The 26,452-nt window shown below is 46.9% G+C and overlaps 1 protein-coding gene across 2 annotated transcripts in view; it reads right to left on the bottom strand.

Moving 5' to 3' along the window:
* Positions 1 to 2,698: 2,698 nt before the first annotated feature.
* smg1 (SMG1 nonsense mediated mRNA decay associated PI3K related kinase) overlaps positions 2,699 to 26,452 on the bottom strand; it is a 70,653-nt gene continuing 46,899 nt past the window's right edge. For both annotated transcript variants that reach the window (XM_037793052.1, XM_037793053.1), the window contains exons 41-64: positions 25,587 to 25,816; positions 25,137 to 25,382; positions 24,356 to 24,494; positions 23,516 to 23,625; positions 23,096 to 23,314; positions 22,038 to 22,231; positions 21,658 to 21,830; positions 21,061 to 21,340; positions 19,886 to 20,158; positions 19,414 to 19,648; positions 18,342 to 18,553; positions 18,051 to 18,207; positions 15,903 to 16,092; positions 14,224 to 14,504; positions 13,071 to 13,280; positions 12,550 to 12,687; positions 10,923 to 11,075; positions 10,618 to 10,797; positions 9,422 to 9,649; positions 8,983 to 9,194; positions 7,889 to 7,989; positions 7,286 to 7,465; positions 5,472 to 5,578; positions 2,699 to 4,005 (exon numbers count right to left, since the gene is read on the bottom strand). In XM_037793052.1, the coding sequence (XP_037648980.1) occupies positions 3,928 to 4,005; positions 5,472 to 5,578; positions 7,286 to 7,465; positions 7,889 to 7,989; positions 8,983 to 9,194; positions 9,422 to 9,649; positions 10,618 to 10,797; positions 10,923 to 11,075; positions 12,550 to 12,687; positions 13,071 to 13,280; positions 14,224 to 14,504; positions 15,903 to 16,092; positions 18,051 to 18,207; positions 18,342 to 18,553; positions 19,414 to 19,648; positions 19,886 to 20,158; positions 21,061 to 21,340; positions 21,658 to 21,830; positions 22,038 to 22,231; positions 23,096 to 23,314; positions 23,516 to 23,625; positions 24,356 to 24,494; positions 25,137 to 25,382; positions 25,587 to 25,816 (4,526 nt within the window). In that variant the 3' untranslated portion in view covers positions 2,699 to 3,927. The remainder of the gene's footprint in view (positions 4,006 to 5,471; positions 5,579 to 7,285; positions 7,466 to 7,888; positions 7,990 to 8,982; positions 9,195 to 9,421; positions 9,650 to 10,617; positions 10,798 to 10,922; positions 11,076 to 12,549; positions 12,688 to 13,070; positions 13,281 to 14,223; positions 14,505 to 15,902; positions 16,093 to 18,050; positions 18,208 to 18,341; positions 18,554 to 19,413; positions 19,649 to 19,885; positions 20,159 to 21,060; positions 21,341 to 21,657; positions 21,831 to 22,037; positions 22,232 to 23,095; positions 23,315 to 23,515; positions 23,626 to 24,355; positions 24,495 to 25,136; positions 25,383 to 25,586; positions 25,817 to 26,452) is intronic.

Below are 26,452 nucleotides of genomic sequence, written 5' to 3'. Positions count from 1 at the left end.
TAAACATATTTACCTACGACCAAATAAATTACAGTTATTAAACTAATAAGGAGGAAAGAAGACATCTGATTTCATGAAAAATGGTGTGAACCAAGTCTCACACTATACTTGTGCTTCTTCAAGTCAAGTCAGGTCAATTTTATTTGTATAGCCCAGAATCACAAATCACAAATTTGCCTCGGGGGGCTTTACAACCTGTACAGGATACAACACCTTCTGTCCTTTACAATACGACCCTCTCATTGGATAAGAAAAAACGTAACCAAAAAAAAACCTTTTAACAGGGAAAATAATGTTAGAAACCTCAGGAAGGGATCTCCCTTCCAGGATGGACAGATGTGCAATAGATGTCGTGTGTACAGAGTAACAACATGATGAAAATACAACATAGATAATCCATATGACAAAAAATAATACATATAATGTGAACATGTGTGAGAAGGTGGATCCAGGAGGATGTCAAGCAGCTTCTCGGCGTCGCCAACCAGATAGAGCCAGAGCAACACAACCTCCTCTCCACGCCAAATAGATAGAGCCAGAGCAACACAACCTCCTCTCCACGCCAACCAGATAGAGCCCGAGCAACACAACCTCCTCTCCACGCCAACCAGATAGAGCCCGAGCAACACAACCTCCTCTCCACGCCAACCAGATAGAGCCCGAGCAACACAACCTCCTCTCCACGCCAACCAGATAGAGCCCGAGCAACACAACCTCCTCTCCACGCCAAATAGATAGATAGAGCCAGAGCAACACAACCTCCTCTCCACGCCAGATAGGTAGAGCCAGAGCAACACGACCACCTCTCCAAGCCAGATAGATAGAGCCAGAGCAACATGACCACCTCTCCAAGCCAAATAGATAGAGCCAGAGCAACACAACCTCCTCTCCATGCCAGATAGATAGATAGAGCCAAAGCAACACGACCTCCTCTCCACGCCAGATAGGTAGAGCCAGAGCAACACGACCACCTCTCCAAGCCAGATAGATAGAGCCAGAGCAACACGACCACCTTTCCAAGCCAAATAGATAGAGCCAGAGCAACACGACCACCTTTCCAAGCCAAATAGATAGAGCCAGAGCAACACGACCTCCTCTCCACCATGGAGAGGAATAGATTTTTGTTTTTAATTCACAGTTGCTCAGTAATGTAAATGTGTTACCCATGCCAATAAGCCCCCTTGGACTGAAGTAATTTGTTAGAGAGGTTAAATCTCCTGGAGGACGGAGGTCCAGGTCTGTCATGTGGAATGAGGCATCACCAGAGAGGAGAGGCGGAGAGACATCACAGAACGGCTGATGGTCCAGCACAGAGAGGCCTGAGTAAAAGGAGAGAGAGGACAGAGAGAGAGAGAGCAAGGCACACAGCAGTGCTTGTGGGACATAAACAACAGAGGGTTACTGAGAGGCATCGGCTTAAAATTAATAATGTTCTCGTCGGCACGACTACTAGGCTGAAATTATACATTGAGACTGAGACCGACTCATCAGCTAACTAATTGAAAGTTAAGGCAAAAAGATGGGTTTTGAGTTTGGATTTAAAAACCTCCACAGAATCAGACTGTCTGATATCTATAGGGAGGTTATTCCAGAGGAAAGGGGCTCGATAAGAAAAGGCCCTTTGGCATGCTGACTTCTTTTTCACTCTGGGGACAGACAGGAGCTCTGTCTTCTGAGAGCGGAGAGTCCTGATTGGAGTATAAGGTTCAAGTAGATCAGACAAGTAGGAAGGAGCGTGCCCATTTACAATTCTTTACAGGTCTTCCTCATCACAAACCAGGCATCCATTTCCACGCGTGTTCAATGATTGCAACCTGAAGGAGCTGAAGAGCTGTTTGCGCTCTGGAGGTAGGAAATGTCTCTTCAACTTACCGAACACCAGATTCATGTATGGAGGGCAGCGCTGCAGGTAACGGCTACCTGGAGGACGGAGAAGAGTGTGACTGTGGAGAAGAAGAGGTGTGTCGTGTCTCTTGAATGTTGCAGTATATATTTTTATATGCTTAAAGAAGTCTGATTGTATAGAAGTCGATGAGAAAATGAGCCTACTTCTCTCTTGATTTATTACCTCAGTAAACATTGTAAACATGACTTTATGGTCTCAATCACTAGTTTCAAGTCTTCTTCAATACAGCATGATGTTCATTTAGTAAATTATTGTCCCATTTAGAGTCAGATAGACCATAAAGCAGGGGATGCTTTAGGGCGGGGGTAGCTTGTGATTGACGGGTCGCTACCTCGGCGTTGTCCGGTCTGGGAGTTGTGTCCGTGTTTTTGTCGTAGAACTTTAACCCTTTCACAGTGTGTTTTCACTTCATGATAGTTAATTATAACCTTTTTGGTCGCCTGAAAACGTCTTAATCAGTGCTCCGTTGTTCTTAGCTCCACCCTCGTCTTCACTTCTGGTTGCAAAAAAACAACAACATGGTGACGGCCACAAACCAAGATGGTGACGACCAAAATGCCAAAAACTCGAGGCTTCAAAACCGTAGTACAGAAACTGAAGGGTGACGTCACAGTGACTACCTTCACTTCTTATAAACATGGCCGGTACCCCGATATGCAGCCCTAATCAAGAAGCTTGAGTTACTGCAGATTTATGCTTGTACATGGGTTTTCTGGTGTGCATGCAGTTTATGCCGTGAAGTTGATCCAAAGATTCTTATTGTTAAAAACACAAAAAAAACACACTCAACGCTTCTCAGTTCCATGTTTATTTGGCATCCAACAAAATCCAATAAAAGCTTTAAGAATTAACATTTTGCACCATCACCAAAAACAGAATTTTCTCCCACTAAAAATGTAAAAGTAGAAGGTCAAGATTAATAAAATGCAAGCATTAGGGCTGGGGAGTGAATATATGTATGAGGCAAGCAACAGCTTCTGAGAGGCAAGTCAAAAAAGGCAGAAATCTACTCCTACGGTTCCGTCTAAAGAAGGACTGAACATAGTCACAAAGCTCAACACAGACTAAAGATGCACACTGAAGAAAAAGAATCAGTCCCTCGTCTAAGTGACTTCACCTTTGCGTGTCCATTCCTAAGCTCACGAGTGAGCCACCCAAAACTATTTCACATGACAGGACGTTTTATCCACAAAGAAACCTTCCTCAGAAAAACAATTCCACTTAACAATCTTTTATTCTGAGACGTGTAAAAAGTCTTTACTGTTCATCGATCAAAGTACAGTTTTGATTATTGTTTTTCCGCCTTCCGTCTCTTTTCATTTTCAGGTTTCAGGTGGGTGTCCGTGTAGCCTTAAGAAATCCCGTTGAACCTTTCGTTCCCATCATTCCCCGCCCGACCGTGTAACCCCACCGGCCAATCAGAATCACAACGCCATTGAGGAAAAAGATTAGAGAAAAACAAGTGTGGCCACGGAAACGGCCCGTCCGTCTGAGCTTTGGCCCCGGTGAGGTCCCATCCACAGCGTGTCAGCTGTGTGCTTCAGAGGGGAAAACCGGCGCACTTCCTGCTTCATCCTGCCCTCAGCTGGAGTTTGATTGGCTCAACAGGATGCAGAGATGTTTATGGGTACAACTTGACAGTGAGCTATGCAGGTGAGGGAGGGGGAAGGGATTTCTAAGTCGAGGGTGAGGAGGGCACTTTGCCCTCCTTCCCCCCCTCCCCCATCCGGCGCTGCTTGGCCTGGTCAAACCCCAGAAAGGAAGGCGGGGCCGCGGAGGCCCACTAAGCGTTGTGTTAGCCCGATCGCCGGTGTTGTGGGGGAGTGTGGTTGCAGCGGTGCTACGAGGTCGCTGCCCCAGTTTGGGTTGCCCAGGAGTTTGGGAGGGCCCGACTAAGCATCCGCTCCCCATTTCCTCCCCCCAGTGTGGCCCTGGTGCTGCTGTTCCGACACCCCAGACCCGCTGGACTCTGGTGGATCTCCAAGCCTTCGCTGGACCAAAGACATGAAGTAGCGTAGCGTTCACACCCAGGCGGTCCAGCCCTCGTACAGCTGGGCCAGGTTATCCATGCTGGTGGCTTCTTTGATGACGACGTCCACCTGCAACGAGACAGCAGGACAGCAGCTCAGGAAAAACACGTCTTACGACCAGCGTCTTATTTCCAGCTCCTTCGCAGGTCCACGTCGAGGTCAAAGGTCATCGTTCTCATTATGACAACATTTAATTTTACCACTTCATCACAGCTTTACACAACAGGACAACAGCTGCTCTCGTTTACCTCAGCCAGCCTCTACAGCGCACCGGCCCGCTGGATGTGTGAGGGAAGGTTAGTTGAGTATTTGGGTGCACTGACTGAGTTCAGACTCTGAGGTTGGCAAATTACGTGCATCTGCTGAACTATGACCTATTTGGATCAAATAGCTCCTGAAAAATAAGGTTTGTTGGGACGGTTCACCTATCTCCCGATTCGATACTATCCCGATACCTGGGTGCCGATTCAATATGTTTTGTGATTTTTAAGAATTGAGATTTTTGAAAACTTTTTTTTAACACTAGACCATGTGGGAAAAGTTAAATCGTACACTTCTAGGGACTTTTACTTTGGAAAATATCTAAATTAATAGAGTAAGAATGTTTGATTTTCAGCGTGTATGTAGTCAGAGATGTCCTGAAGTCAAATATATCAGGATCATTGTCAGGAAGTATTTATTACAGTTTTTCCAGCAACCCAAAATTATAAAGAATAAAAGACATTTCCCTCACAATTAACTTAATTTATAAGGGACGTGTAATGTTTTATACTTCTGGTGAATATAATATAATAATAATATCAGTCAATCTTATTTCCATATATGGATTTTGTATAAACAGTTTCCCTTTGTTAACACTTTATTTTGAAAACCGGACGTAGTCACACGTGTCTACTTCCTCTAACTTTTCCAAGTCCGTCTCTAGCTCTCCCATCAGCTCCGTTCTCTTTATCCATCCATGGTCAGCTCCATCGGGGCCTTTTGAATGCATTCAACATAAATGTCAGTATATGGGTGCTCTACAGTTGTAGCGTCGGCCAGTTTGACCACGGAGATGAGAGCGACGACAGTCTCGACCGCACGTTACCGCGATACGATAACGTTTCCTGTCCATGACAGAGTTAGCATGCTAGTTAGTATCGTGATGTCTAGCTCTGCTTTTCCTGCAACGTGTGAAACCCAAAGTGTTTCCATCCTTTACTGGATGTGTAGTGTTTACCACGCTGGATTTAAAATGGGAGGTTGCAGGTCGTATCCATGCTGACCCTCCAACGCTTTATACTTTTTCTTAAATGGGGTCTCTGGGGAATATAAGTAGGCCGATTGGGTTGGATTCAGTGTCAGCAGATACACGATATTAAAGGACTCGGATCGAGATTGGGGCCAAGAAAACTTGAATGGGGTGTGTTGATTTTTTTTAAATTTTCAAATAGAGAAATGTAAATGTGTGTGTGTGTGTGAGACAGTCGACGGTTGTATTCAAACATCAACACCGATGAGGCTTAAATACGCCACAAGCTCTCGGTGTGTCTTACCTGCTCTGTGACGCTCATCCTCCTGTTGGGGTCGATGTCTCTGCCCTCCAGCTTGGCTTTCACTCTCTTCCACACACTGACTGCGTACGAGTTCCTCTCCTGGACGGCTGCAACACAGCAAGCGGGGATTTCAACACAATCAATATTCATTCACGCTGCTCTTCATTTACTCGTGAGGCTGAAAAATCCTGGTTCAAATAGAACCCGCCCGAGTTACAGGTAAAGCCAATCCCCGACCATCTCTAACCTTACCTTTCTGAGTTCGGGCTACGCCACGGAGAAACGACGGATCCATTTGGGAATAATTTAAAAGGTCCCATATTGCAAAAAGTGAGATTTACGTGTCATTTTTTTATTATAAAGCAGGTCTAGGTGGCTATATAAAGTTACAAAGCGCTCAATTCACAGAGAAATGCACACAGTGCCTTTAAACAAGCCGTCAGGACTTCCGTAAGGTTGTGATGTCACAGCTAGGGATGTTAATGATTAACCGTTTAACCGTTAACCGACATTAAGCATTTTAACCGATTAACGCTATCGGTTAAAACGGTTAAAAGAAATGTTAATAACTGATTAAAAAGCTGAGAAAAAAACTCATCAGTTGAAGGAGAAAAGCTGGTCCACCTTAAGAGACCTTCTTGTCGGTCAACGGTTAATAATCGGTTAACGAGGGTCAGTTATCGGTTAAGAACATTTTTCAAAATTAGCATCCCTTGTCACAGCTATACAGTCAGCTGTTAAACTCTGACCAATCAGAGCACACGGGGCTTTTTCAGGAGGGGGGTCTTAAAGAGACAGGCGCTAAAACGGAGCGCTTCAGACGGAGGGTGAATACAGGTGTACTCAGACAGACAGGATGAGAGAAATAACGTGAAATTTGAAAATGAAAGCATCTTAACAAGTTCTAGTAGAAACCTGAAAATGAACATGATATGTCCCCTTTAAATGATGAGCTGTGTTAGCCTGTTCATTAGCATAGAATGTCTGAAAATCCAAGTGCCGCATCACTGTTATAATATACACTGATCAGCCATAACATTAAGACCACCGACAGGTGAAGTGACTAACATTAACATCTCGTTACAATGGCACCCGGCAGTGGGGGGGATATATTAGACAGCAAGTGAACATTTTGAACTTTGAACTTTGTGTTGGAAGCAGAAAAAATGGGCCAGCGTGAGGATGTGAGCGACTTTGACAAGGGCCGAATTGTGATGGCTAGACGACTGGGTCAGAGCATCTGTGTCAGAACACACAGTGCATCTCAGTTTGTTGCGTACGGGGCTGCGTAGCTGCAGACTGGTCAGGGTGCCCATGCTGACCCGTGTCCACCTGCCAAAAGCGCCTACAACGGGCACGTGCAACGGGCCAGATCTCAATCCGATCGAGCATCTGTGGGATGTGCTGGACAAACAAGTCCGATCCACGGAGGCCCCACCTCGCAACTTATACAGGACTTAAAGGATCTGCTACTGACGGCTTGGTGCCAGATACCACAGCAGACCTTCAGAGGTCTAGTGGAGTCCATGCCTCGACGGGTCAGGGCTGTTTTGGCGGCAAAAGGGGAACCTACTCAATATTAGGCAGGTGGTCATAATGTTATGGCTGATCAGTGTATATGTTTATAATGTTACTGTACAGGTCGGGTTTTTTAAATCTAAATTTAAGGTCATGTGATGCTTTAGTCACACTCGGGTACATCATGAGGGTGATACACATGTTAACATGTTTGCTACTTTAGATGTATTGCGTTGCATTCATTTAGCAGGAGGAGAGGAGAATAACCAGCCACAGACCAGCAGAAGAAGAGTTACCTCGTCCTGTTTTGGGGTCTCGTACAGCCCTCTTGGGGCTGGGGTTGAGGCCTTTGCTGTTCATCATCAGAGTGCTGGGTGGGGTGTCGGTGGGGGTTCCCAGGTTACGCGGCAGTGCCGCCTTGCGTGCATTCTGGGACATCGAGTCCGGCTGGGTCTTCACCCCACTGCATTTAACAGCTGAAGTCAAACACATATGACATGTTGGAAGAAAAACCAGTTAACACACACACTTTGATTGGTATTAGATAAGCTATCTATAATGTATGTATGTCCCTGAACACTTGAAGGGTGGCCGTAAAAAGTTTGCACTTCCCTCCATGGTAGAGAACAGCAGCTGTGGTCAGTTTGAATTCAGGGAGTGAAGCCCCCTTTTCGAAATAAATAGCTCCAACTATGGAGCCACAAGAGCTAACCTAAGAACTGATGTTATGCTTGGGGGGGGGGGGGGGGGGGGGGGGGGGGGGGGAGTATATAAAACATTTCTACAGTGGTTTCTATGGATGTTTTGATTTCATGCTGTGAAAACGGCTCACCACTGGAATCCTCGGTAACTGAACACAGCTGCTGTTTTAAGCCGAGAAGGAAGCTGCAGCGTCTTACCTGCTGCGAAGCTCGTCTGTGTGGCAGAAACGGGACTGGCACACTCGATGTCTCGGTCTGTCACCAGCGGGGAGGCAAAGCTCACCAGGCCATTATACACACTGTAGTGAAGCACACACACACACACAATATTAATACAGGGGAATTAAAAGGTACTGTTTGTAAGTCAACACACGGTCTGTTGGTCACTCGCTAAAGTTACGCCGGGCAGACACACAGCTGACAACCTGCTAAACTAAACTAAATGTGCGGTGGAGACTTTTACTGGGAAAGTGGCTGCATGTCTGCGAGACACCACGTAGCATCATAGCTGCTAAGTTAACGCTCCCGGACGGTGAACTGGAGACTCCCGTCAACCAATATCTGTTGTGCTCCTGCAGCTGGTACACCGCTGCATGCGAGGCACAAATCTTGTCGGTTAACGAGGGTCGGTTATCGGTTAAGAAAATTCTTCAAAATGCGCATCCCGAGTCCTAACGCTTGTAAATCATTGCGGGTCGGTGTCCCATGTGCGCTCACGTGTGGCTACGCTGTTCCAACACAAACTACATGGAAGCACCTAAACCCCAAAGTTATATCTAGTGAAGCCCGTCTGTTAAACAGTGTTGACTCTTCCTGTTTCGGCCCCCCGACCACGGACAGAAGACACAGGGCAGACCGTAGCTTTGGTCTCCAGGGCCGGAGTCTCTGCTCCTCTGCCTGCCTGCCCTGCTCTCACGGGGCTACGGAGCGAGTAACGTTATCGTCTCCGACCAAAACTCCGGTGTCTCCCCTTTTCCTTCCGACCACGGTCGGGAGGCTGAAGCAGGAAAACACAGTATCAGCACTGATTCATGGAGAGACCTTCGTCTGGTCAGCTAACATTACTGCCAAGCAGCTGAAATATAGAGGGATATTGTGCTTTTAGCTGACGTGTGTCGCCTCACTGTTTTGAGCGATGCTCGTTCATGTCTATGTAGAGCGAGCACAAGCGCGAGCCTGGCGCTGACTTTCGTTGACTTGACGGCCACAGGTGTCGCTGTTAACAAGACATTTTTTGATTCTTACATAGTCCCTTTAAATGTGTGTATGACAGTATACATGTTTGTGAGTACCTCTGGCTCTGGGAGTGCAGTTCCTTCAGGGTAGCAGGAATCTCCTCCAGCAGTTCCAGCTGCTCCTGGCTGCGAGGCTGCCCGCTGGCCTGGACCACAGTGAATAAGACCAGCTGGATGTTGTCCTGCCAGGCTTTGTACTCCAACAGGAAGTGACGCACGCTGCCCTCATATGCCACCTCTTCACCATCCGCCAACGCCGCCTCCTCATCCTGCATGAAAAGGATGAACGCAGAGGATGAATACTGCTGAAACAGACTCATGGGTCCGGATGGATGTACTCCCAAACACACGGCTGTCTGAGACGGAGTCAGAACCACACTTTACTGCATTCAAGATTTAGTTTTAAATGGATTAAATGTACCTTGCACCGATAGAGAAAATATTGATATTTTTTGCAAATTTATTAAAAATTCATGTGCGTGTGTTCTGAGCGTACCTTAGACATGGCTCTTAGCAGGTGCTTGACGTCGGCCAGCTGACGGTTGTGGCTGGACAGAGTAGTCTTAATGGAGTCGACCAGGAGCTGCAGGGTCTCTCCACAGGACTCCAGCTGCTGCTCCCGCTCCTCCTGAGTCCTCCGCTCGACACTCAGCTCCTCCTCCAGCTGCCTCTGGGCACAGCTCAGCCAATCAGGACTGCCGATGGGCAGGTCCAGCACTGGACTCTGTAGTGATCAACAAAAGAGCTTAAAGGTACCGGGAGGAGTTTTTGACCTATAAGCAGCAGTTTTTGTTTTTTTTTAAGGAGCGGGCCCTCGTTTTGTTTTTCTCTTGCACATGCACGAGTATGCATGTTTATTACATCTCAAGGTTACACAGTGTGGTGAGAGACACAATGTAAACATGATTTGTCTCCACAGGGCCCCTTTAAAAACACAGACTTGGTGTAATCTGCTGATGCTTTCTGGAGGACTCCGAGCTTTCTATGCATAAACAGGATTTTAAGAGTTTCTTTTTTTAACACCATTTGATGCCACTGATATAAAGATAATACAATAGCATAATAATGTAAGTACACCCTTTCAAAAAATTAAAGAAAAACACAAGCCTACACCTTCTGAATTCAGGTTTCTCTCTTACACCAAACTAAGGACAGGCTCGATTGCCTTGTTAACTCATCGTAAAACACGCTTCGTTCAAACTGGACAGACACAAAATAAAACTCACCAAACACGTCTTGCTTAGCCTTTCCACTGTTCCAACTATCACCAACTCTGGTTTGGTCAAAATAAACCCTTAAATCCCTGAGTTCGATGTGAAAATACGCTGGCTCTCTCTGCAGTTGCTACTGGGTTAGCTCGCTGAACAACAGTCTACCTTTAATTTTGATGTTAATACAATATACCAGAATTCACGAATATGTAGGATATTACTACAGACATTCATGTAATATTATGTCAGAATGTCTGCTGTATTAGCCGTGTGTTTACTGCGTGTTTATTTGCATATAGAGCGGGGAAGTGAGATCGGATCACAAGTGGTCACTGAAGACGCATGTGGAGACGCATTCTAATACCAGGTGTGAACAGACGTACTTAAAGCTGTCCACTTGTGAGCCGATCACCGAGGACGCATGTTAATACCAGGTCTGAACAGGGCAATAGACTGTGTTGAGGTCAGAGGTCAAACCCACCAGTCTGTGCAGTAGTTGGAGCTCCAGTGGAGACACGGTGCTGCTAAACTGGGAAGCGTAGGAACAGGTTTGCTGGCAGCGCTTCAGCAGCTCAAACAGCGCCGCATCCATGTTGAGGGCCTCGGGGGATCGGGTCCGAAGGCCTTCGAAGTTCAGGATGGTAGAGCACAAGAAGGTGACCTGGAACAACACGGCATTTTCTTTTAACATGGGTCATCTATCAAGTGCTGGGGGGGCTGGTAACAAAAGAGTCCAGTCGCTTCAGTTTCACCAAGCGATCACGAATGTGGTGCAGTGGTGTTTACCTGGCTGGTGCGCTGGTTCTCTCGGGCCACCATGGCGCGTCTCTCCCTGATGGTCATCTCAAAGTCCTGCAGGACGGGAGCCAGGGCCGGGTTGGCTCCGCCGGCCCACTTCAGGCGCTGCTCGATGCTAGCCTCCAGGGACGCCAGCTTCTCCTGAGGACACCGACGGTAAAACAACACACGATGTTGGTTTCAAATTGGATTTTTCAGTCACAACAACACTGACAATATAATTGATTCTATTTTCCCACATCTGAAGTGTGGCGATGGCGTCAGACCACATGGAGACCTTCATGTTGTGAAATTAAGTTAATAACAAATATAATTGTACGGCAACTAAATAAATAAGATGTGAAAAAATGGTAACGCATCATTTTACAGGTCCGCACATTTCATGGTAATGAGGTGATAATTATCAAGTAACATATTTGAAATTTCTTGGGAATTACTGCTAAACTACCCCAATATTGACCTCAAAATTGATCAAAAATTACTTTATTATAAACATTCTTTTATAATTATATTCCACTATTTCCCAATAGCTGGTAATTTATAAAATACATTTCCAAGAAAAGAATACAAAGTTAATTGATATGATTTACTTCCATGTCTGCTGGTAAATAGATGATAATTAGCAAATAACTTCTTTGAAATTTCTTTAAAAAAAAGAAATTTCTCCCTGAATCATGATATTAGTTACCAGGATACATCTGTGTGGACATTAAGTCACACAATAGTGAGATTTGTGCCTGCTCAGAAGTGTCTTCTATTAGTTTTGGTTTTCTATCTCAGCCGCTTCTCAAGCCTAAGGGCCCTATTTTAACCATTGTATGCTATTTTAGCATATAATTATTAAATCATGTTTATAATAAAGTCATTTTCGATACATTTTGAGGTAAATATTGGGGTGATTTGTCAGTAATTCCAAAGAAATTTCAAATGGGTTACTTGCTAATTATCATCTAATTACCATGAAGTTTGTGGACCTGTAAAATGAAGCGTTACCTGAAAAAAAAATCGAAATAATTAATACAATGAAGATACTTCCGAGGGGTACGTTGGTGGAACTTTTGTGACCTCGGTATTTTTTTAAATCCTGCCTTTGACCCCTGGTCCCGAAAACTCCACTTTAAGCCACTGACATAATAATAGATTAGAATAATAATGCAATTACACCCTTTCAAAGAGCAATGATCCCTCTTAAGAATATTCAGACATCGGAATGTAAAAAAAAAAATATATATTCTAAATGAATAAAAAATAATAAAATAAAACCACAACCAAAACAATAAATAAAATAGACCGTCAGGCTCTGTTAACAAGTGTTCTAATGGTCGGTGAAAACCCTGCTGTGTATTCTGGCATCGGGTCGGTGACATTCTTACGTAAACAAACACACATTTAAACACAACGGGCAATATCGAGGTCAGCACAAATGATGGAGGTCATGTCCATATATGGTATGATAAGTAACTGTTTCATTTGTTACAATTACAAAATGCCCTAATGTTTCTGGAACTGTTCAAATAGTCCAGTATGGTACCATCTCTGGGTGAGGACATAATGATTGTTGGTTAGTTACCGTGGACTACATGCAGGGCGGTGTCCGGGGGGGTGTGGTACTGACCTGAATGGCAACAATGGATCCCTCATCCTGACTCAGCTTGTACAGCTTCTTCTTCATGTTGCTGAGGATGACGGAGCGAGGAGGAATGCTGACACTCAGAGGCTGATTATTGGGGCCCAGAACATCTTCATGCTGCCACTGGAAGGGGAGACGCACAAAAACACATTGTGTTGTACCTGAGCCCCGTTTCAGAAAACACCATTACTGAGCTAGTTAAACCTGAGATGAGGGGAACTCTGGATTTTCACTTCCAGGAAGAGAGGTAAGTCAAGCTCTGGGTCAGTTTACCATGGCAACTGATTCTGTGAACCTAACCTGCTCTCTGGCAGGTTTTCCCTCCGTCTCCTCCCTCTTACAGAGCCAGACGCCCCGCTTTATTTCCTCATTCATTCAGTCAAAGGTCGACTGTGTGTCAGATATTAGTTTGTTACTCAGGCCTGGACTTCTTTGAGGATACCACTTGAATCCCAGGTTTCGTATACGATTGCCGGAAGCATCTACACACACACTTCGGTCTGTACCTGAAACATGGCGATGTGCAGCTGGCTCCTCTGCAGGCTGGCCTTGGCGGCCTCCAGGTTGGCGTCCAGCCTCCTCAGCAGGTCCACTTTCTTCCAGGCCGTGTCGTAGGAGGAGGCCAGCACCGTGGCTCTGTTCAGCAGCAGCTGGGAGACCCGGCCTGACGCTAGGCCCTGCTCCACTGCCTTCTTACAAAGCTCATCCAGAGACACCTTCAGAGCCAGGACAGACGGTGCTTTAGGTCAAGATAAGGTACCAGGGCAGATAGGTGGGGGTTCTGTTTCTACACATTTTTGAAAACGGAAACAATAAAAAGGATCTAAGGGGCACTTTCACAAGCCAACATTTAGTTCACTTTAATCAAACTTTGGTGCAGTTCGTTGGGGCGGTTGTGAACACAGTAATCGTACAACAATCGGTCTGAGACCGCTATGACAGGTGGTCTCGGACCGTTTCCGGGAGATGCACACAGGTAAACGACAGGCTAACATGAGTGTGAGAGGACTGACTGATGTTTTTCTTGACATCTGGGCCAAAGAGAATGTGATAACAGAACAGAATATGATGAATAAAGTCCACAAACATAGTGACGTTTATAAAGTCACTGGAGATAAACTGGAGTAGGAATTCACAGTCGATCTGTGACGAGTCCAAGTGAAAACACTTCAACAGCATCAAAGTCTGCGATTCTCTGCATAGAAGCGGCAGCTCTCGACATGAAAAAGATAAGTCCGCTCCTTCGTACACGCCTCTCAGCTAATTATTATTATTTTTTTTAAATTTTTGATTTCTGCTTTGATTTGTGAACTGTGAAACCAAACCAGACTAAATAGAACCAAAAAAGCCTCAGTTTCACTCCGACCGGGACCATCCAAATGGACTGTGGCTGGTGAAAGTGTCCTAAGTGTACTATCCAGAATGACCGGTCCCATCTAACAGTTATTCATACAGGCTAGTTTATCATATTTGCAGTATAGCAGTGATAATGCGATGACCCAGGTACAGGAGCAGGGCTCTACAGCGTGCCATTGTGAAAATATTATTTGTGCACATCGGTGCAAAATGAGTTCCTTGGGATGCCCCCTCAAAACCTGGTTCAAAAATGCATTTTATAAAAAAAAAAAAAGAGGATTTAAAAAATGAAAACAGTCGTACCTTGCTCTCTGCACCAAAGTCTTTGGCCTCCACCTGGGCGACGACGTCCAGGCCCAGGGCAGACAGGGTGCTGCAGAGGGCCAGACCGAGTGCTTGGCTGGGCAGACCCATCAGCATCTGTCGAACGAACTCGGCCGTGAAGGCTTTGATGGGGCGGGTCATCTGCTCCTCACTGACCACTGCCACACCGGAGCCTGTCGCACTGGGCCGTCGGTACAGAGGCTTCCCCAGACCGACCGGTCCGTTTGTAGGCAACAGGTCCTCAGCTGGGGGACAGGTACCTGAACACATAAACAGTTGTCACACGCTCGTCAGACAGCAGGCTGAAAAGCTGACCAGTGAAGTTCCAACAACTGATGGTTATGGACCAGAAATTTTACTGGAATTTCAATTCTTATAGCGTTTTCACATTAGGTACCATTGAGCCGTACCGTGCCCGAGTACGAAAGCCTGCCCTTTCACAGCTACTCGCTGACTGCTAACGTTACTCGCGTTTAATAGAAGTCTACTTCCGTTTTGGTACGGTTGTCTTTCACACCTGATGCGAACTGTACCCGAGTACACATGATCCGTACTCCAGACCACCTTTTCAAGTGGACTACGGCACGGATTGACGAAGGTAAGGAACTGAGCGTTCACACTAATCAATCGAACTGGACATTGCTGACAGGTGTACTCAGATCCGGGCCCGGGTCCCCGATGTGAAAGCAACCTTAAAAGGGACTGTTTGTAACTTCTTACACGTATAAATCATTGAGGGTTGGTGTCCCATGCGTGCTCGACTCCAACACAAACTACACGGAAGCACCAAAACCGCAAAGTTCTATCTAGTGAAGCCCGTCTTGTAAACAGTGTTGGCCGCGGTCGGAGGACGCGGGGGAGACCGTAGCTTTGGTCTCCAGGGCCATAGTCTCTGCTGTATTCTGCCTGCTTGGCTTCACTCACACACCGCGCTCGCTCTCACTCGCTCACTCAGCTCGCTCCACCTCATGTGCATGCGCGCACACTCCACACTGCAGAAGAGTTAGTTTAGCTCTGAGAATATCTAGTGAATGTAAAGTGGACATTTGTGCAGAAATAAATGCTGCAGCTCCTCCAGACCAACAGAGGTTTCCCGTGTCTTGTGAAGTGACGAGGCTCCGCAGAGAGAAACGTTACCGTCTCCGACGCGGTCGGGAGGCTGAGGCAGGAAAAGCCAACACTAGGATCAGCATTGATTCATGGAGAGACCTTGGTCTGGTCAGCTAACATTACTGCCAAGCAGCTGAAATATAGAGTGACATTGTGGTTTTAGCTGACGTGTGTCGCCTCACTGTTTTGAGCGATGCTCGTTCATGTCAATGTAGAGTGAGCACAAGCGCGAGCGCAAGCAACAGGACGCTGACTTTCGTTGACTTCACGGCCACAGGTGTCGCTGTTAAACAATTTCTGATTCCTAAAAATAGTCCCTTTAATTGACCAAGCTTCATTTTCTCTGCCTGGGAAACACTCCTGTACAACTTGCCTTGGTCTAAAAGAGCAGATAAATATAGAGTATAGTTACATTTTACAGCATAAGAAGGATAACAAACAATGTTTTATGTCCTCCACAGCTCTTGTTTAAAGTTCAGCATTCAACAGGTGACTGGTCAGACAATCACTGAGTCCTTAGCTACTATGTAGCAGTGAAGAACGCTTACCAGACAGAGTCTGAGCAAAGGAGGCACACAGCCTGAAGAAATCCCTGATGGTTTGCAGTCTCTTGAGGAAGAATACCTCTTCCATGAGCTGCCGCTGATTCAGGCTGTCGAAGAAGTTGAGCTGCGTGGGCCGAGCCTCCCTCAGAACATCCACCTTCCTCCAGGCCGACGGCACCTCCAGAGAACTCATCTGAGGAGAAGAGGATGTTTTTAATATCGGTAACCATAAAAAAAAATGTTATTCAACCAGGAAATGATGCTGACTGATGGCTCAAGGAAAAGGAGAATGTAATTTCACAATCATTTGAGTCTGAAATCCCCTAGTATAAATATACGATCATGCGTGACAAAGAAATTGTCTTTAAGCTACCAACAGCTTTCAAATGGCACTTTGATGCATGTGTGTGATATGCTGCGAGTGTCTCTGCAGGCCAACAGGCTTCATGCAGATCTCTAGCTTGTGGTTTCTACATTAGGATGAAGGCTTACATACAAATCTAGACTGAATGCACTGGGATGGAAAATCTCAATTTTAAAAAGGCACCAGAAATCCTCAAATACATATATTATATACAGTATAAGAAAGGACCTGACACAGGGAAGATCATACTGTAGGTCATTGACAGCAAAGGGGTGTTCGATATGACGATATTAGATCGTTAACGAATAAAATGTCTCTACTATCTGCCCTTAGAGCGAGACCCTAAAACCGTGCTACAGTGTACATTCTACCAGTTGCCGTTGCTGGTAGTTACAAGCTGGCGGCGAGCGTCAGTGCAGCGGCTCTTCGCTTCCTAGTTTGGTGCTTATTTGTGTGAATGCTGGATTTGCTTGTCAAGTTTTGTCAGGCAAAGTGTGTTTATAGTCGTCAAGACTTAATCACGAATTGGAGCTACAGAAGGCGGCTAACAAGTCCGCCAGGGTCTGCAGCGTGATGTTAATAACGGAGACCTGGCTTCTGCCGCCGATACCCGACGCTGCTGTGCTGCGGTACAGTAAGAGCAACGGGGGACGGACTCTGTATTCATGTGCATACTGGCTGTTGTACAAACAGCCGAATCACTGACAGCCACTGTTCCCCTGATTTAGAGGCTCTGTCAGTGATGTGTCGACCCTTCTATCTGCCGAGAGAGCTGACAGTCGTAATTATTACGGCTGTCTATATTCCACCTGCGGATCTGTGTCTAATAAGCTACCTGATTTACAATTCAGTTCCTTTAATGTTATGTAGCCAGAGTGCACTTTACTTGAGTGTTGTTGTTTACCTTTTGAAACCAATGTTCATTTTGGGATGGTATTTATGCAAAAGTCTAAACCATGTCAAAGGTCTTGTTGTATCTTCATACTTTGCAGAATTGTACACTTGATTAAAATCTGTTAGGCCTTAAATGATCTGTTATTTTTTTTCCTTATGTTTTATTAGCTTATAGGGGTGTATTTTATTTAAATGGGGATATTAGTTTGGTTGTAATGTTCAGTAACTTGCAAAATTGTCTTTAAAACCAGCATGAAAAAAAAAAATCATGAAAGATCGTGGATCGTGGTCCTGCCTGAAAAAATCGTGATATGATATTTTTGCCATATCGCCCACCCCTGTTACAGCCTATTATTACATTTGTTACATCTGAAGGAAAACTTGAGTCCCTTTCCAACTGGACAAAAACCCACTGACACCCACTAACATCTGGCTTTTGTCTTCAGTGGGAAGGTCACAATCATCTCTGCAGTAGTCGCAGGTATTTATTGGCTCCACCTCTGATCAGCGGTGACGGACAAATAGCGATGCTACGTGACGTGCGTTGAAGTGAATATATAATAAATAAAATCAACAGGAATTAGGACAATTATTATAATTTAATGTACCTCCCTGATCATTGAAACACACTTCGTTCAAACTGGACAGAAACAAAATAAAGCTTGTCTTTGTTAGTCGTTCCACTGTTCCAACAATCACCAACTCTGGTGACAGTTTGACAGTTTGAAAGCCAGACTGAATTAAAAAAAGATAGAAAAAAGTAGTAACTACCGCAGCGTTCTCACTGTTTACTAACCCTGTTGTCTGGCAAATGTGACACACCAGAAAAAAAAACAGACAGGCGTACATGTCTGCTGGCAGCAGTCTATGGAAGAGGGGGTATTAGGTGCTACCTTTTCTGTGAGCTGTCCGAAGGCAGTCTCTAGCTGGGTGAACATGCCGTCGAAGGCCACCAACAACATTTGACCCGCAGACATCTTCGGTGTGTCCTGGCCCGGTCCGTCCATGCTGCGAGGCTGGATCAGCTCAGAGTACTGAGCACGCAGCATCCTGAGCACAAAAAAGCCACGGTTTGTATGCATCACACATGCTTTGGATTTTAAGCATCTGCAGGTTTTCAATCAGCCAGGTCAACGCTGTGTCCAATCGACTACGTGTACACTTCGACCATAGCGACTGCTTACCTGGTGATGTTGAGGCAGTGGTTGTGCCCGTCGTGGTCCAGGCCTGTGGTGGACTGCAGACTGTCAACCAAACCCTGCAGGCCGAGCCCGTCGGAGCTCTGCTCCACCAGCTGCTCCAGCTCTGCCAACATGGACTCCAGGGTGGGCTCTCCTTTTACCATACAGCGCAGAGCCTCCGGAAAGATGATCTGACGGAAGTTGGTGTTCAGTTCCTAGGAGGAGACACAGCAGTGTCATGAAAACAAAAACAACAAGCTGCTGATTTCCATAAAAAACAATTAGGGATGCACCGATAGCGCTTTTTTCAGACCGAGTACAAGTAAAAGTACCTACATTTGGTTACTCGCCGATACAGAGTACCGATATGAGTACCGATACAAGTACTTCTCTGTGCCAAAAGACCCTCGTTAACAGCCAGCTGGAGGGTGTGAGCGACGACAGGCTCTTGGTCAGATTGGGAAGGCTCGGGGCGAAGATGGCTCGCGGTCGCAGCTTTACAGCGCTCCCCGCCCGGACCTCACTGCACCGTGGACAAAGGGCTTGCTGCGCCCTCTCTCCTCGCCGGGGAGGGACGGGACCCCCTGCTCCCGGTGCGACTGTCAACTGGGGCGGACTGTCCTCAGTGCACCCCAACCGCGTCGTGCCCCCAGGGCAGGGCTTGGCCCACGTAAAAGGCGCCTGGGGTCTGCGGTGATGTATGCAACCCACGTGACCCGTCTTGAAACACGGACCAAGGAGTCTAACGCACGCGCGAGTCAGAGGGTGCAAGCAAAACCCCGTGGCGCAATGAAAGTCAGGGCCGGTGTGCGCAGGCTGAGGTGGGATCCCGGCCCCGCGGGGTCGGGCGCACCACCGGCCCGTCTCGCCCACACCGTCGGGGAGGTAGAGCATGAGGACCCGGAAGATGGCGACGAGAGGTTAACGCCACGCTGCCGTTGTATCAGAGCCGTTTTGCGAGTACAAGTATATGAGCACAGTATCGGACCCGATACCGGTATCGGTGCATCCCTAAAAACAATGGGATGCTTGTAGTTCTAACTGGTTGATTTCACTGTGTTGAGGATGCACCTACCTGCAAGCAGGTGTACACAGCGTTGGCCAGGTACACAGCCTGGGTGGTAGCTGAGGGGGCAGGCAGATCCAGGTCATGGGGCAGGAGTGGGCAGCGTTGCAGCAGAGTAGCCAGAGCGCTGACATTTCCTATCATACTGCAGAGCTCCTCCAGGAACCACGTCCCGTCCCGAGATATCAGGTCTACCAGTTGCTCTGCAGCACTGGCTGCCGCTCCCTCCATCACCAGGTTTCTCCTGAAAAAAAAAAAAACACTCAGTAACTTCCTTCTGTTCACCTGCAACTATTATCTTTCAGTTCCACGTTCCAGAAGCACCGCCTTTCTAAAAGAATGAGTTGGATTTGATGTGTTATTTTAAGGTTTCAGAAACACAGCTGATTTAGCCCATTATGGGTATCGTACCACCAACTCCATTCTCCATTAGTTTGAGTGGAGAAACGGCACATTGAAAGATTTGAATGACGTGTTAAACCTGCAGAGCGTGCAGAGGGCGGAGGTGATGATTCCAGCCAGGCTGAGGGAGCCCGGCTCCCCGTTCTCCCGGAGGAACACCGTGATGCAGTGCTCGATCTCCTGCAGCTGCTCCTCGCAGGCTGCGGCGGTCGTGCCCTCGGCCTTCAGTCGCTCCGCTTGGTGCATCACGCGCTCATTGGTGTCAGCCACTTGGTGCTGCAAAGTCAACTCCACACTGGACAGGAACTGGCAGGAGGCAGCAGGAGGCTGGGGGGCAAACAGCACCTCATATCTGTAAAGGGAGGGGGCAAACAAAGCTCAAATGTGGGTATGATCAATTACAGGAGAGAGCAACAACATCACCTTACTGATGAAAATGTTTTATTCTGGTCTGTGGATTATCCTGAGTAGTCGCTGCTTGCTGGAGCCTCGCAGGTAAGCAATAATACCTAATGTTACCCAGTTTGTTTATTCAGTGGCGGCTGCATCGCCCGGCGACGGCTGCGTGATTCAGGCGTCGGGTGTTCACACCAGCTGCGTTTCTGCTGCTGCAGCTGTCCGCCCTTTCTTTCTACATAGAGTTTGCCTTTCATAATGGCCATTTCATTTCATTTCATTATAAATTCATTTATATTTATTTTAGACAGAAAGGTTGAGAAACGTATGGAAATTTGTAAATAATAGTAATAATCCACAATTAAAACCCCGTACTATATTCATTCATGGAGCTCTACAAGTCACTGCATGTTCTAGAACACTGTCCTGCACATATTTCAGAATAAAAGCCTCATGTTAACAAATGAAGGAATTCTGTCCACATAAAAAACACTTGAGGGCTTTTATTTTGAAATGAAAGCAGGAAGTGTTGATTTAAAAATGAGTCTTTACTTTTTTTCATCTCCGTAACATATTCTACAGATAGACATTGAAACTGTAGTAATGTTGCTGGTATGATGTCAACATACGGTCAATAGATCACCTTCACAGTCTGTTGTTGCTATGAACCGCGCGGCTCACATCAAAAATAGGCGAGACCTCAAATTTCTAGAAGCTGAGACGTGCGTGAGACGCAGTGTGGCTGCTCTAACCTGTTAACACGGATGCGGAAATAAAAAAACAACAGGTAACGCAGCCGCCACACGCTCCTGACGTTCCTGGTGTGGATGAGGCCTGAAGCCTGCTGCAGTTCCTTACTGTCTGTAGATGTGCTGGCAGCGCTCCCCTGTCATGTCTCTCAGCAGTTCCTCCAACCAGGCCTTCCACTGGTGGGCCCGATGGAGCAGCAGGGTAGCCCGTGGGTACAGCAAGGCCACCGTAGCGTAGCTGTGCAGCTGCTCCAGACAGCCGCGAAGGGCCCCGCGGCGCTGCTGCAGCAGGGAGCTCACCTCCGCCTCCAGGCTCTCGCACTGGCTGATCAGGTGGGCCTGGCCCGCATTCTGCAGGAAGGCTGTAGCTGGCACATAGCTAGGAGGACCTGGAAGAAGTTGGAGAACCAAGAACACAACGTAAAATGGCAATCTAACAAACACGCTCATTTTACAGACATTAAATAGGCCTGAAATACTAGCAGCCTTTACATCACATCTGAATGACTGTTTTCTGTCAGAAAGCAGGACTCTAGGATACACAGGAAGAGGGCAGAGTTGTTAATTCACATCTTTTTCACAGTCCTCTTTATAATTACAATACACTCAACCCCAAATAAACACCCAATGGCAACTAGCTAATTAAATACATCATATCCAGAAACGTGGCCTAAAGACTGACCGACGGTGTTTCAGTGGGACTAACCAAGATCTATGGGGCTACTGATGTCCTGCAGCAGGCTGGCCAGCTGGGTGGCCTCCAGGTTGGAGAAAGCTGCCTGGTACTGGGAGATCCACTGGTCCAGGTCAGCCAGCTTGCTCTGAATGGCCTCCTGAACAGTCCGCTGCCGCGACTGCAGCTGGGTGTGCTCAGAGTACCTGTGTGGAAGAGGGCTGGATAAATAAGCTTTTCAGTCTATAGGAGCCATCTGCCTGGCCGACAATCTGGAACTCAGAAACTGTGGAACAAAAAGTTTATTACCCTAAAAATGATTCCTACAATCGGAACGGAAAATGACTTACGAGTGTGAAAGATTCATTTTTAACACGGATTTGGAATAACTTGAGTATTGTGCCGTCTCAGACCTTTGCTCCAGGGTGAGGATAAGGTGCTCTGGGTGGTTCTCTGCCCCCTCCAGGAAGGCCATCTCCTCTTGAAGTTTGGCTTGTAGCTTCTCCCCCTGGCAGAGCAGCTCCTGCAGGACCAAGTACTCCTCCACAGCCTCTTCCACTTGTGGAAGCACTGCCAGCATCTCGTCACGATTCTTAAACCAGTTCACCTGCACATAGTTCACAGAGCCCACCAAGCACACTCAGCGATTTGACTTTTTTTTTTTTAATTGAGCGCAAATAACTCTGCTGGTTTGAATGTTTATAATAAAGTGGATCTATAAGTATAAAGTGAAATTTTAAATGTGTGAGGCACATCATTATACGTATAATGAATCCTCTCGCATTTCATTTCTATAATCTGTAAGCTGCTGCTGCAGCTTCTCTCCATCCGCCGGCACACGCGGTGGAACTTCCCACCGAAGTCAATGTACAGGTCGCCCTAGACCACGTGAAAGATCCTCCCGACGACGACGATCACCATCTTGTCTTTGGCCGGTCCCATTTGGATCAGCGGGTACCGGCGGTGCAGTGAGGCGAAGCTCTGCTCCTGCCGGAGGAGGAGCCCCCACTGCCGGTTGCGGAGCCACCCACCGCCCACGGGAGCTCCAACCGCAGGTCGAAGGTGGAAGCCGGATCTGTGTCTGTACGCGGCGGGGCCGGTTGCTGCCGGAGGCTTCCGTTGGGACTCCGAGCTGAAAGAGTCTCTGGTGAACCTGCGTGCCGTAAATGGTGTCGTCTGATGACGTGGGGAATCTGACCCGATGAGGATCATTAACAATAGCTATATAGTAACAGCCGATCTTCTCGCCGATGGTGTCGTTTATGTGCGTAGGTCATATAGAGGCATCAGTATTACATTGGGTCTGTTTCATAACCAGTTAAAAGTTCCTTGTAGTAACTTTAATGAGATGAAATGTTCAAGAAATAAACAAGATAAGATGTTAATGTCCATCACAGCAGAGTTGTACAACACTGGTTCATATTCTGCATTGAATAACAGACAGATGGGCCCATCGAGCCCGTGTCCTCACCTTAATCTCCGCCACCCTGGAGGAGAAGAGGGAGCGTGTGATGTCTCTCTCCATCTCCCTCTTGCTCTGCTTGCTGTCAGCCTGTTGGCCTCCTCCTCCGTACACCGCACCAGCGAAGCCGACCTCCCCCCCAGCGGTCCAGTCCACCAGGGGATCATAGACGAAGGCCTCCAGCAGGGTCAGTAGGGTCTCCCTGCCCCGACGCATCATCTGAACAACCTGAAATGACACATCCGACTTCAGCACTTATTCAGCAGAGCAGCAAGACGTGGCTTTATTGGAGATCAGGACTAGGTCCTGCACGCTATTCCCCTTAACAGGTGTACAAATGTTTTTTATAATCAGGTCCTGAATTGTAAATATATACACACACACACAATTCAGTGTGAATGAGATGGGAGAGTGTGATATGAGAGTAACCTGTTCACAGGACAGCCTGAAGATCCCCTCCACCCCAGTGACTCCCAGAGCAGTCTCAATGTTGTGGGTCATCCTGAATGGGACCTTCTCTGGCACCCGCAGGCTCTTCCCTTAGAGACACACAGAAAACAATAGATATATTTAACACACCGCTCTCCGTCTTATTCAAGCAGCTACCTCCGGGGTCTGAGAAGTGAAGCCGATGCTGAAGTGCCTCAAACCTGCATTCTAGCTAATATCCAGCAGGGGGGCGACTCCTCTGGTTGCCAAAAGAAGTCTGATTGTATAGAAGTCTGTGAGAAAATGAGCCTACTTCTCTCTTGATTTATTACCTCAGTAAACATTGTAAACATCAGTTTATGGTCTCAATCGCTAGCTTCAAGTCTTCTTCAATACAGCGTGATGTTCATTTAGTAAATTATGGTCCCATGGGCTTGTCGAGAGAGAATCACAGCTGTCAATCATGACGTCTCACCCCCCCTTTTATAGCATCAAATAACTAATAAAAAACAAACTGATCAGAAAAATTAACACTTGAACATACATCAGAATGATAAGAACTACCTAAAATGACAGAAACCATTCTTGGGGAAAAATGTATTTGACGTGTACTTTGACTTTTTTAGTTTTGGCTCATGTCCCATCCGCTAACATGGACACTCTGTTTGCTAAAGACAATTTTTCTGATGTGCTGCGCGAATCATTTTTAAATCAACAGTGGAAATTAGACACATCGATATAATCAATGAGACAGTCGTTCGTAACACGAGGCGGAGTCTACGCGTTTGACGTTCTCATTAAACTGACTCGACACAGTCGAGCAAACCGGTGGAAACTGACCTTTTTCGAAGCATACGTTGTAGTCGATGTGCACCACTTCTCCGGTGGTCATGTCGATCAACACGTTGTCGAGGTGACGGTCTCCGAGGCCGATGATGTATCCCACCATTGACATGACGGCAGTGGATCTGGCGTAGGACTGCAAGCACAAAAGCAAAAGGTATTGCAACCAAACAGAACACTTGACAGTCCCTCTCGATCATCACTAGCAGTGTGTGCTGGTGTCTGCATCTACAGAGACCCTGCAGCCCCTCTTCCTGGATTTGATCTATTCTTCTTGTTTTGCTGTGTTCGGTGCGTTTCTCCGGCGTCTGCAAACGGCCGCAAATGTTCAGGTTGTCGAATACCGGCGTTTTGTCAAGCCCTTAAACGTCCGATACCGAAGCACAAGTCCCCCTTTACTACTGTCAGATACACGGATGAGAACGAGTTTGTTACATTGCTGCAAGTTTCCCGTTCTCCTCTCTCTCTCTCCTCTGCTGTGTGCTGCTACCGATGTGTCTGACCAAGTCACACACACTGAGCAGAGAGAACAGTCTGCCCTTCGGCTGCATTCGTTTAAAATCCGGCAACTCGGCACCTTCCCGCAAGGTTGTGCGGAGGTGTTCGGGACTTAGTTGTGTGTTTATTTGTGCTTTAGAACGTAACCGCCATGAAACTATTAGAATCTCAGATTCGCTGCTTTGTTCTCACCAACGCTGCTCCCTCTCTTCACTCACTCTATAGCTCGCTCCACCATCGCCGCTCCCTCTCGCCCTCCCTCCCTGTTTGTTTTGATTACCTGAGTGACCCTCCACCACTCGCTGGGAGTGGTGCAGGAACACCACAGCTCCTTGGCCAGCAGGTTGGAGGGCGTAGCCTCCATTAACTCTTTCAGCACCTCCTTCATGACGCTGAGAGGCCAGTCTCGTCGGGTCACATCTAGACTGAGCCCCACTGCCTTCAGAGCTGGCCCGATGCGGCTGTAGTAGAGCTCACTGGGGCGGGGTACTGGAGGCACTGGCTGCTGTTGGAACGAGTCCTGGGCCTGGTCAGGACAAAAAAAACATCAATTTAGCTCTTATGAAAAACATTTAAACTGCAATAGGATTGATGTGGGGTTGCAAACAGGAAAGGTGGTGAGAAAACGGCCTGGTGCAGTTTTGATGAACAAATTCTTGCTGTTCACCCGATTGAGGGAGACGTTTCCTCACTAGTTAACAGCGCAGCATAGTACAGTGGGGACCGTTACCTTCTGAGCCTGCAGCACAGCCTCCCTCTGCTGCCAGCGCTTGTAGAGGCCAAAGAGCGGCGTGGCTCCGTCCACCCACTGGATGAGTCCTGATCGGGTTCCGAGGGGGGTGACGGAGTAGTGGCGAGCGTGGAAGCGCGGCTGCTCCTGCTGGTTGATCTTGGTGAACATGGTGTTGACAATGGACAGGAACTGCATGATGCGCTCGTCCAAGTGCAAATCCTCCAGACCTGAGGGAGACGCAATTTTGATGACTACTGCCTGTGCTGTTGTGGCATCTTGTCCCGGGCACGAGCAAGATTCACGGCGGGCTATATTGCATGTCATTTCCAGTAAATATCACAATATAAAAAGTGTGTTTTCTGTTAAAAAAAGCAGGCTACAAACATAGATAACAAGTACTACTAACCCATCTTTTAAATGGTCACGTCCTGTTACGTCTCCGGTCCGATGTGGAGCACACAGCTGATATGTACGTGGTTTGTTTACATGACGTAGAACAGAAGTGCATAGCTTAACGTATTAACGCCCGCGTCCAGTTAGGACACGGTGTAACTGTCAATGCTCAGGACTGAATGCTATTCTGTAACCAGCTGAGATAACTGCTATTCTTGGAAGAACCCTTTCCTTTTTATGAGAATATACATCAGACAGGTACATACAGGCACTTCGCGAAACTTCAAGGCCGCGCCCCCTTTTGGGGGATAGAAAACATCTGATAGATCATAAATGTTGATGCAGTTTGACATGTTTGGATTGTTATTTTGACAGGTTTGCATGCATTCATCTCTCGTTAAACAAACATCTGTTTTATAGACATGTCTAATAATTATTTTGTGACCTCTGCCTGAACTGAACTGAGAGTT

Source organism: Sebastes umbrosus, chromosome 14 (genome assembly GCF_015220745.1).
Source record: "Sebastes umbrosus isolate fSebUmb1 chromosome 14, fSebUmb1.pri, whole genome shotgun sequence".
Lineage (NCBI taxonomy): Eukaryota > Metazoa > Chordata > Actinopteri > Perciformes > Sebastidae > Sebastes > Sebastes umbrosus.
Note: the sequence above shows the minus strand (reverse complement) of the source record. Positions and strands in the feature narration are given on the sequence as shown.